The 12,180-nt window shown below is 46.5% G+C and overlaps 1 protein-coding gene across 4 annotated transcripts in view; it reads left to right on the top strand.

Annotated features, from left to right (window-relative positions):
• tfeb (transcription factor EB) overlaps positions 1-12,180 on the top strand; it is a 126,143-nt gene that overhangs the window by 92,896 nt on the left and 21,067 nt on the right. For 3 of the 4 annotated variants that reach the window (XM_060845265.1, XM_060845263.1, XM_060845264.1), the window contains exons 3-4: positions 234-491; positions 720-815. In XM_060845265.1, coding sequence (XP_060701248.1) covers positions 234-491; positions 720-815 — 354 coding nt within the window. The remainder of the gene's footprint in view (positions 1-233; positions 492-719; positions 816-12,180) is intronic. The other variant, XM_060845266.1, reaches the window with a different exon arrangement.

Raw genomic sequence — 12,180 nt, 5'->3', positions numbered from 1 at the left:
TGAAATTAGTGGGAATGCGATTGAACCTGACCGTCTCAGGGTCAGTCCTGAGGGGACAGGCTCTGTGTGAGGGTCAGTGCTGAGGGAGTGCCGCACTGTCGGAGGGTTAGTGTGGAGGGAGTGCCGCACTGTCGGAGGGTCAGTGCTGAGGGAATGTTGTATGTATTGCTATTTCAGGACCATTATTGATCGACTGTTTTGTAAGGTACTGACAAATATCCTTCCTCTTGCAGGTTGAGACTCACCTGGAGAATCCCACAAAGTATCACATCCAGCAGTCACAGCGGCAGCAGGTGAAGCAGTACCTCTCCACTACATTAGGGAACAAGTATGCTGCTCAACCCCTCTCGATGGGCCACTCCCACCCTGTCCAGCCTTCAGCGGTCTCCCCTGGCCTGAGGAATGATCATGTGATGTCCAGCTCGACTGGAAACAGTGCTCCCAACAGTCCCATGGCCATGCTCAACATTGGCTCGAATCCAGTACGAGAGGTATTGACCATTTGGTGTCCAAGGGTTTTGCCAATTAATGAGAAATCCAAATTCATGAGGCTTATCCATTCTCCCATGGCCCATCACCATCCTACATGTCATTGTACCTTCATAAATGTGGTTTAGACAAGTGTCTATGGCTCTGGTATTTGTTTGGTGTGTTATCATTGGGGTAGCGATACTCTGCAGTGCACTCACTGCCTTGTTAACTGCCCTTTCTGTTCCTAGATAGATGATGTGATCGATGATATAATTAGCCTTGAGTCCAGCTATAATGACGACATTCTGGGATTCACTGACCCTGCTCTCCAGGCACCGAACACTGTAAGTACCTCATATATTATCCGTTGCTCTGATGCAGGACTGTGAGGTTGGTCTTCAGAAGAAAATCTTGCAGAGAAGAATGTTTATTCTCTGCATCGGAAGGTGTATTGCCAAACCAGGATTGCTGATTGGATTATTGAGAAATATTCTAAGACGATGGTATGACTGAGTGGAAATTGTTTCTACTGTGCTGTTTTTTGTCATAAATTGTGTTTCAATAACCTGCTCATCATCTGTTATGCTTTTTATTGACCAATTCTTTGATTTCACTTGGCATTGAACTCATGTTGGCTCTGTTATGGGTAATTGAGCCATCCAATGGTTTAGTGTTCAGATAGTGAAAGTCATGTTGAAAATTGGTGACTGGGCCCCCCCACAGGCCAAGTAGAGACTAATTACAGTCTACACTTCCCATTTCATATTTTTGGGGTTGGAATATCAATTCCTCATTGATTCTTTCTCTGGTTGTGGTTGGTTACAGTTTCATGAATATGCTATTTCAGGTGATCAGCAATGAGTTTCATATACGAAGACACACGTACACTGCAGTTTCAGTCATTGATTTCCGCTGGTGTCTGAGCTTGGAGTTTGGGTAGGGGGAGCCCAGCATTTGTGCTGAGCAGCCACTTGACGGTCTTGGCTTTTTCTCACATCTGAAAGTGGGTAACTCTCAGCCTGGAGGTTTGGGACTGCACCATCAATTCCAGCAGCATCAGGTGGGGCTGGGCCTCTGAGAACGACCAAGTTTGCAACACTCACAGGCATTCTAAGGAATAGGGAGGCCTAGAAGGGTAATGATAGTCCTCACAGCCATGTCGCATTCAGAATACACATCCTTGGGACATGTTAAAGTGCTTTACAGCAAATGAAATACTTTTTCATAGAATCATACAATCCCTACAGTTTGGAAACAGCTCATTCAGCTCAACAGGTCTGCACCAACCCCTTCGAAGGGTAACCAACCCAGACCCATTCCCATCTCCTATTACTCTACATTTACGCCTAACTAATGCACCTAAATACCCCTGGACACTACGGGCAATTTAGCATGACCATCTACCTGACCCGCACATCTTTGGACTGTGGGAGGAAACCGGAGCACCTGGAGGAAACCCACACAGTCAAGAGGAGAATGTGCAAACTCCACACAGACAGTTGCCTGAGACTGGAATCGAACCCGGGTCCCTGGCGCTGTGAGGCAGCAGTGCTAACCACTGAGCCACCGTTACGCCCCACCATGCTGCCCATTTCTCTAACTCATGCATAGAATATGGGTGATGCTGATTGGGTCAGTGTTTATAGCCTCATTCCTGATGAAGGACTTTTCCCCGAAACGGTGATTTTCCTGCTCCTTGGATGCTGCCTGGCCTGCTGTGCTTTTCCAGCACTACTCGAATCTTGACTCTAATCTCCAGCATCTGCAGTACCCACATTCGCCTGTTTATTGCTCTGTCCCTAGTTGCCCCTTGAGAAGGTGGGGGTGAGCTGCCCCCTTGAACCGCTGCAGTCCACCTGCTGTGGGTTGACCCACAATGCCCTTAGGGAGGGAATTCCAGGATTCTGACCCAGTGACAGTGGAGGAACAGTGATTATATTTCCAAGTCAGGACGGTGAGTGGCTTGGAGAGACTTAAGTGTGGGGGTGTTCCTGTATATCTGCTGTCCTTGTTCTTCCAGATGGAAGAGATTGTGGATTTGGAAGATGTTCATTTAGGAGCCTTGGTGAATTTCTGCAGTGCATCTTTTCAACTAGTCACTGTTGTAATGTCGGAACCATGGCGGCCAAATTGTACAGAGCAAGCTCCCACAAACAGTGATGTTATAACCCATTAGTTGATGTTAATTGAAGGACAAATAATGAGCAAGACAGGAATCTTAGAATCCTAACAGCCCTTCAGCCCGACTGACTCTACACCAACCCACTGAAGAGCATCCTACCCAGACCCAGCACCACCCCTCCCCATCCTATCTCCCTAACCCCACATTTCCCGAGCCAATCCACCGTACCCTGCACATCTTTGGACTGTGGGAGGAAACCGGAGCACCCGGAGGAAACCCACGTAGACACAGGGAGAACGTGCAAACTCCACACAGTCAGCTGCCTGAGGCTGGAATCGAACCTGGGACCCTGGAGCTGTGAGGCAGCAGTGCGAAGCAATGAGCCACCACGCTGCCCAACAACAACTAGGTTAACACGTCCACTAAGGCTCTTGTGTCCAGTGGCACTGTCCCTACCTCTGGACTGGAAAACCTGGCTTCAAGTTCCACCTGCTCCAGATTAGAATCCCAATACATGTGGATAGGTTTATTAACAATACTTAAGACCCCTAATTGTGGTATAAGGTAACAGTTCTGAAAGGGTTAACATTGGAGACTGTGTTAAGCTTCAACCAATCTGATAACGTCATAAAATCATAGCGCTCCTACAGTGTGGAATTAGGCCATTCGGTCCATTGAGTCCACACTGACTGTCTGAAGAGCATCCCATCCCTCTACCCTACTCCTGTTATCCTGCATTTCCCATGGCTAACCCACCTAGCCTGCATATCCCTGGACACTATGACCAATCCACCTAAGGACTTGGGTGGAGAAAGGTTGAGATTACTATCATGCAATAAGTAACACCTTGTTTAAGACAAAGCATTTTCTCATTAAGACTTTTAATGGTTTACTTCTGCCATTGTGGACTGTGTACCTCGTTATAAAGAAGTTGGCAGCAAGTTACCCCAACTTCAAGTTGATATTGGCTGGCATTACAATATATAACATTGGCCTTCTTGGTTCTTTCTGATCCTGCTCAGAGACCTCATCTTCAGACTGGCCCCTTTAATGGTATGGCACTCCTTTAGTACTGCACTGTGAGTGTCAGCTACAATATGATCCTCCTGTCCCTGAAATGAGACTCATTGGCACAGACACTGGCAAGAGTAACACCCACTGAACCAGTGCAGACTTGGTGGCTTAATAACTGGGATTTTATCAACTGTGAGGCAGCAGAGAGTGGACAGATCAGGCCTGGCATTGCGGTCAGCTTAGGTTAGTCCAGAGCGTTTCATAGGACCTTGTGGTTTCATATCAGAAAGGTCCTAATGCCCTGTGAAGGCAGGAGTGTGGTTGGGCAGAGGGGGAGTTTGAGAGTATACGATCAGCCACAGTGCCAACAGGGGGTGAAGAGCCCATGCCCCTCAATGTCACGGCAGTAGCACCCCATTTCCACTGGGCAGAAGGCCTCGTGTCAGCCCTCGATCAGAAAGTCCGCACTGTCGGAGATGTCTGGTTATAGCTTGGGCATAATTGCAGCAGGAGGAATGCACGGGCAACTGTTTACATTTATTGTAAACAGGATGGACCTATTTTGAGAAAATGCCACCTGTTTAAGCAGCCCGTGTTGTCAGCACAAAACCGGAGAAATTGTCCCAGAGAACGAGAGGGATCACCCATAGCACAGCCAAGTGCTGTTCTTCCTGTCAGTATGAGACAGATCCACAGTGTTACACTGACCAGCTCGTACCAGCCAACACTTGTTACAATTGTCTGACGTTCACATCGCTGCCAAAATAAATTGATCAAAATTTATGAAAGGAGTTGGATGCCATGATGAGATGGCTGGGAAGATTGCCTTCCTGTGGGTTCACTGTTACATTTTCCATGAAGCACACTGAGAGTGTGCAGTGCACAGTCACCTTCCACTCCCATCTCTCAGAGACTCCATAACCGTGCTCTGTGTGACTGACCACTCACTCAGCAAATGGCAGCCCAAGTATCTGCAGCAATGGCTGCTCATTGTTGTTTGTTTGTGGGATGGGGGTGTCACTGATCAGGCTGACATTTATTGTCTGTCCATTGAAGACCTTTCCTACGTTCAGATGTATGCTGATGACATCCAGTTGTATATTGCTTGCCTTGGCCAATCCACAACATCCATGGTGCCAGGCCCATTCGCCATTATTCCATCATGAAAGAAGACAGTCATATCTGGTGCATACTGGGAAGACTGGTGTCATTTTTGGACTCCCTACAATCTCTATAAAGTACCCTCTTACATGCAAACATTTGAATTAGGAGCAGGAGGAGGCCATTTGGCCCATCAAACTGGCCCTGCTGTTCAATAAAATAGTGGCCTTAACTCCACATTCCTACTTGGGCGGCCACCCCACTCCCCAAACCCATCTTCCCCAATAACCTTTAATGATGTTAATAGCACAGAGTGGTCACTTTCTCAACCCGATCCAATGATATCAATGAGCTGATGCAGATTGGAGGACAAACTGGATCAATGAGTTAGACACGGTGCAGGGAAAGTGCTGATTGAGTTGTTGCAGAAATCTTTTGTTTCTGGTTCAGAATAGAAGAGTATCGCAATTTATTATCACATGTATTTTTACAAAGACAATACAGCGAAAAGTTTGATAAGTCACCATACTAATGTGCCTAAATTAATGGCAAAACTCGTAAATAAAGGGAATAAAAGTATAAGCTCATCACAGTTCAGTTAACAGCTCCTGGCTTTGGGGTATGCTGGAAAACCCATTGAGGAGATTAGACTGTACACCCGAGAATGCTGTGGGAAGCTCGGGAAGTGATTGCTGGGCCTCTTGCTGAGATATTTGTATCATCGATAGTCACAGGTGAGGTGCTGGAAGACTGGAGGTTGGCAAACGTGGTGCCACTGTTTAAGAAGGGTGGTAAAAACAAGCCAGAGAACTATAGACCGGTGAGCCTGACCTCGGTGGTGGGCAGGTTTTTGGAGGGAATACTGAGGGACAGGATGTACATGTATTTAGAAAGGCAAGGACTGATTAGGGATAGTCAACATGGCTTTGTGTGTGGGAAATCATGTCTTACAAACTTGATTGAGCTTTTTGAGGAAGTAGCAAAGAGGATTGATGAGGGCAGAGCAGTAGATGTGATCTATATGGACTTCTATAAGGCATTCGACAAAGTTCCCCATGGAAGACTGATCAGCAAGGTTAGATCTCATGGAATACAGGGAGAACTAGCCATTTGAATACAGAACCGGCTCAAAGGTAGCAGGCAGAGGGTGGTGGTGGAGGGTTGTTTTTCAGACTGGAGGCCTGTGACCAGTGGAGTGCCACAAGGATCGGTGCTGGGTCTCTACTTTTTGTCATTTACATAAATGATTTGGATGTGAACATAAGAGATACAGTTAGTAAGTTTGCAGATGACACAAAATTGGAGGTGTAGTGGACAGCGAAGAGCGTTGCCTCGGATTACAACAGGATCTGGACCAGATGGGCCAATGGGCTGAGAAGTGGCAGATGGAGGTTAATTCACATAAATGCGAGGTGCTACATTTTGGGAAAACACATCTTAGCAGGACTTATACACGTAATGGTATGGTCCTAGGGAGTGTTGCTGAACAAAGGTACCTTGGAGTGCAGGTTCATAGCTCCTTGAAAGTGGAGTCGCAGGTGGTTAGGATAGTGAAGAAGGCGTTTGGTATGCTTTCTTTTTTTGGTCAGAGTATTAAGTACAGGAGTTGGGACGTAATGTTGCAGCTGTACAGGACATTGGTTAGGCCACTGTTGGAATATTTTTGTGCAATTCTGGTCTCCTTCCTATCAGAAAGATGTTGTGAAACTTGATAGTGTTCAGAAAAGATTTACAAGGATGTTGTTAGGGTTGGAGGATCTGAGTTACAGGGAGAGACTGACATGGCTGGGACTGTTTTCTATGGAGCTTTGGAGACTGAGGGGTGACCTTATAGAGGTTTATAAAATTATGAGGGGCATGGATAGGATAAATAGACAAAGCCTTTTCGCTGGGGTGGGGGAGTCCAGAAATAGAGAGCATAGGTTTAGGGTGAGACGGGAAAGATATAAAAGAGACCTAAGGGGCAACTTTTTTACACAGAGGGTGGTACGTGTATGGAATGAGCTGCCAGAGGAAGTGGTGGAGGCTGGTACAATTGCAACATTTAAAAGGCATCTGGATGGCTTTATGAAAGGAAGGGTTTGGAGGAATATGGGCCAGGTGCTGGCAGGTGGGACTAGATTGGGTTGGGATAACTGGTCACCATGGACGGGTTGGACCAAAGGGTCTGTTTCTGTGCTGTACATCTCTATGACTATAGTGACTGACAGCACACTTTGAGATCAAACTGCTAAATGTGATGGTGCAATGTTTAGTGAAGTGTATGACTGGAAGTTAGGGACTGACTGAGGACTCGCCATGGGACAGTAGTACTATCAGAGAGACAGCGCCATCATTGAGCCTGTCCACCAGAAATTACTAATGAATAAATTCACTGGCTGGATGTTTTTATATTGAGGCCAATGCTCTCACTGTATGATTGTGAAATTCTGAAGGCCCCTTACAGAGTCACTGAGGACTTTTGATGTGAAGACTTAGCCCCTCTGAAGGTCTACCTGGACTGACGTACCACACGGGCTGCGATTGACTCGTGCCATGAACAGAGTGTGGATGTATGGCACTTTTCCTTGTAGATATCAAACAACGGGAGGTGCAAAATTGGGTCAAAATTCCAGATTTGCTGACTCATGGTCCAATTCTGTAGGAACAAGAAACATTGCAACACAGGAGGCTGGGGGGAGTTCCCTAATCAGATGGAAACCCTTCCCTGTAAATGATGGAGGATTCTGAGTAAGGTCTCTCAGCACATATAGGGAAAATTTCCTTTTGGGATGACTTACTTATGGCTTGTTGAGGGAAAAGGAAGGTGATTCTTATACATTCCTCACTTCTAACACCACCAACCCAGTGCAATCTCTGACCAGCTGCAAACAGGAGACGTGCATAATCTCGGCTGTTTGTGTCAGAGCCTCTGATGTAAACATTAACAATGTTGTTTCCCGAAGTTAGTCTTCAAATTGCTGGGAACAAACTAAAAACAACATTGTGCTGTTTCTGCCCGGCCATCAAAGAGCTGAAAGTCCAAGAGTGAGGTGGACGAGGAAAGGTTAAAGTTCTTCCTTGTTCCGCTCAGCTGTGGAGGGGCTGGGGTTGGACAGGGATGGATAAAGTTAAAAATCACACAACACCAGGTTATAGTCCAACAGGTTTGTGTGGGAGCACTGCTCCTTCATCAGGTAGCTAGTGAGAGAGAATACACTGAATTAATAAGTGAAAGCTCAAAAGGTCACAAAATTTATGCAAATGTTTTGAACAAACCTACATGGTTGTTAAGTCTTTAATCAGTTAGAATGCTCGGTGTTGGTGTAGTCTCACAGTAATGCCGGTCTCGGAAGACAATGAGCGCGTGAAGGATCAAAGCAGAACGGCTGCTGTCCTTGGGACTGCAAACTCTCCCGAGTTCCAGGAGGTAAGGTCACTGCTGGCCCGGGATGGGGGAGCACAGGCAGCTACTGGATGGAGACAATCTAATGACAGTCACTGGCAAATGCTGTCAGAGATTCCTCCTGAACGTTGATTTTTGGGACTTCCTGTGTTATGGGTTACTGTATACTCAGCAAGCGCTGCACACTTCCCTTGAGTGGAGATGAGATTTTGCACTGATGGGTTTCAGATTTTCTTTTCCTCTCCTGAATGTTTGATAGTGACTTAAGCTCTTGCCTCTGTCTCTTTATCTCTATACCCTTAATTAAACATTTCACTTTGGATCTGTCTGTCTGTCTCTCTTTCTCTATTTCTGTCTGTCTGTGTCTCTCTCTCTCTCTCACACACACACACACACACACACACACACACACACACACACACACACACACACACACATATTCCTACACACACACACTCTCACATACACACGGACACAGGTACACACAGACACCCACACACACCCTTATAGACACACACGCTCCCACACTCTCACATGCACCCCCTCACAGACACTATCCACTCACTACACACACACACACACTTTCTCACACTCACGACCCCCCCCCCCCCCCCCCCCCCACACACACACACACACTTTGTGTCTGAAACTCTTCCTCTCTTGGTCTCTCTCTGATGAGTTTGAGTGTTTATTGTGTCCAGAGCTGCCTCTGTCTTTGTCTCTGCCTCTTCTCCGTTCTCTATCTCACCCTCCATTGCTCTATTTGACCAGTTCGTTTTCAGATGTTCACAAAATTGCCTTGGTTCACTGTTGCTGTCTGGGCAGTGCAGTTTTCAATGCTGTTAAAACCACAGATTAAATCTCTTAGTGTTGGTGAAGAGGTAACAAAAGCTGTGTTCCTTTGAGATGTTTGAAAAGCAGATGTGCCTGAATGTTGTTGTATGCTGCTTGGAGCTGAACTACAGGCAGAGTTTGGTCTGCTGTATCGTGAGGCATTCTGTAATGACAGGAGAATGCATCCTTGTCTGTAACTGTCCCAAAGCAAAAAATCACACAACACCAGGTTATAGTCCAACAGGTTTAATTGGCAGCACACTAGCTTTTGGAGCGACGCTCCTTCATCAGGTGATTGTGGAGGGATCGATCGTAACACAGAATTTATAGCAAACATTTGTAGTGTGATGTAACTGAAATTATACATTGAAAAATTGATTGTCTGTTAAGCCTTTCATCTGTTAGAATATAGTGATAGTTTCACTTCTTTCATGTGTAAATCACAAAACCCTTTTTTAAAAGTTGCATTCTCGGGTTAGCTGTTAACAATGGTGATAGCTAGACAATATGTTGAAGGTGTTAGCCCCCTGTGTTCTCTGTCTATGACCTGATGTTTAGATTGATTCTAACCCAGAAAGTGAGATAACAGAGTTTTACATAAATTCATGCAGTTTTTGAGCTCAGAGTTCTACATGAATGTATGCAGTTTTTGAGCAAAGTGTAATGTAACTCTGCAACTACAAATTCACCCACAAAATATATGTGTGCATGTGGGTCTTTGTCTGTGTGTGTGTCTGTGTGTGTGTGTGTGTCTGTGTGTGTGTGTGTCTGTGTCTGTCTGGGGTGGGGGTCGTGTGTGTGTGTGTAGTGAGTGGATAGTGTCTGTGAGGGGGTGCATGTGTGAGTGTGGGAGCGTGTGTGTCTATAAGGGTGTGTGTGGGTGTCTGTGTGTACCTGTGTCCGTGTGTATGTGAGAGTGTGTGTGTGTGTGTGTGTGTGTGTGTGTGTGTGTGTGTGTAGTGCAATGGTGGTCACCTGTAATGTGACATGAACCTAAGGTCTCGGTTGAGGCCCTCCCTATGGGTGCCAAACTTAGCTATCAGCCTCTGCTCGGCCACTTTCCTCTGCTGCCTGTCCCGAAGTCCACCTTGGAGGATGGTCACCCGAAGGTCCGAGGCTGAATGTCCTGGACCACTGAAGTGTTCCCCAACTGGGAGGAAACCCTCCTGTCTGTTGATTGTTGTGCGGTGCCCATTCATTCGTTGTCGTAGCCTTTGCTCGGTTTCCCCAATGTACCATGCCTCTGGGCATCCTTGCCTGCAACGTATAAGATAGTCAGACAACTTTAAAAAAAGGGTTTTGTGATTTACACATGAAAAAAGTGAAACTATCACTGTATTCTAACAGATGAAAGGCTTAACAGACAATCAGTTTTTCAATGTATAACTTCACTTACATCACACTGCAAACATTTGCGATAAATTCTGTGTTACGATCGATCCCTCCACAATCACCTGATGAAGGAGCGTCGCTCTGAAAGCTAGTGTGCTTCCAATTAAACCTGTTGGACTATAACCTGGTGTTGTGTGATTTTTAACTTTGTCCACCCCAGTCCAACACCGGCATCTCCAAATCATGTCCCAAAGCAGAGTGACACACTTATCAGTTATCCCAGCTTGAAATAACAAACGTGATTACATCATTGTTTTCAGTCGGCTTCACGATAGTTGACCGAGGATTCTATTTCCATTCTTATCTTTAACTAATCACTGAGGTGTCAGTCATAACTCAGTGAACAGTGGTCTTATCGCTGAGTCAGCAAGGTGCGTCTGCAAGTTTCCCTCCAGAGACTTAAATACATCATCCAGGCTCACCTGCCCCATTCCTGAGGGAGTGCCACATTGTCAGAGGGTCAGTGCTGAGGGAGTGCCGCACTGTCGGAGGGTCAGTGCTGAGGGAGTGCCGCACTGAAGGAGGGTCAGTGCTGAGGAAGTGCCGCACTGAAGGAGGGTCAGTGCTGAGGGAGTGGGCACCTTTGGAGGGTCAGTGCTGAGGGAATACCGCACTGTCGGAGGGTCAGTGCTGAGGGAGTGCAGCACTGTCGGAGGGTCAGTGCTGAGAGGAGAGAGGGCAATGGGATTGATAGAAATGGAGAAGGTGAAGTGGAGGTGAATGCAGGATTGTAATAATTGAGCTTTTGCAGCAATTTCCATTTTTAATGCTTTTTGAGAGCGGCTATTCCTCAGAGGGACCACAGCGGTCATCAGTCAGAGAGGAGAGTGGACACTTCCTTCCTTCTCTGGGAGTATCTCTGTGAGCAGTGCAAAACCTGATGATCCATTCCATTCGTGAGCAATTTTGAATGTGTTTTCTGAGGTTAGAGAAGCTGAACCATTTTTTTCACTTTAACAAATAGCTAACTGGGTCAGAAAGCATGTGATCAGAGCTCACTTGGAGACTTGTGCTTTTGAGAAAAAAAAACAACTGAGGGGACATTTTGCAGATCACTGACTCGAGAAATCACTCTGTTCGGACTCGTTGACCTGGAGTCCAAGCACCAGGTAGAACTGGCTCCCTGTCGGATATTCCTTCCATGACGTGATTGAGTCTGTGGGAGAATCCTGGGCAGAACAGCTGGATCTGAGCACTCAAGCCTGGCTCAGGGACTGTTCATGAGGGGTTATCCCTGGCCCCTGTAGGTTTTCACCTCGTCATGACTTGATGACTGTGCCAGCTCCCAGCCATGGCCTCACTCTCACCCTGGGCAGACTGTGAATTATAGTTAACCAGAGAACAGAGAGTGTCACACAGCGCAGGAATTGACATGGTTCTGAGTTTATGATGTCTCTAAGAAGTGTCTTTTCCACAGACCTTCCCAACCACGGGTGAAAGTGCACAGCACTCAGGGCTGCCTTTCCCTGAGGCAGAATGTTTGTCGTTGTTGGAAATGTTGAATCCCCAGAATGAATCAGGAAGGAGAGAGGTGTGAGGATAGCGGGCACTGAGTGTGGATCGAGCAAACTGAGTTTGACACAGTTTTGTTTGCCCAGGATAGAAAGGGATACAAGAGGGCTTTTGTAACACAGTGGTAATGTCCCTTTGTCTGAGCAAGGAGGCCTGGATTCAAATCCTACCTGCCCCACAGTGTGTAATAACATCTCTGAATAGGTCGATTTAAAAAGAAGAGTGTGTTAAGGATTACAAAGCAGCGGTGTCCCTGATGAATGTCAGTGTGATGTAACTGAACATAGAACAGGCGCAAAGAACAATAGAACCCCTACAGCCACTCGGTCCATCGAGTCCACACTGACCT

Source organism: Hemiscyllium ocellatum, chromosome 26 (genome assembly GCF_020745735.1).
Source record: "Hemiscyllium ocellatum isolate sHemOce1 chromosome 26, sHemOce1.pat.X.cur, whole genome shotgun sequence".
Taxonomy (NCBI): Eukaryota; Metazoa; Chordata; class Chondrichthyes; order Orectolobiformes; family Hemiscylliidae; genus Hemiscyllium; species Hemiscyllium ocellatum.
This window is presented reverse-complemented; position numbering and strand designations above follow the sequence as displayed.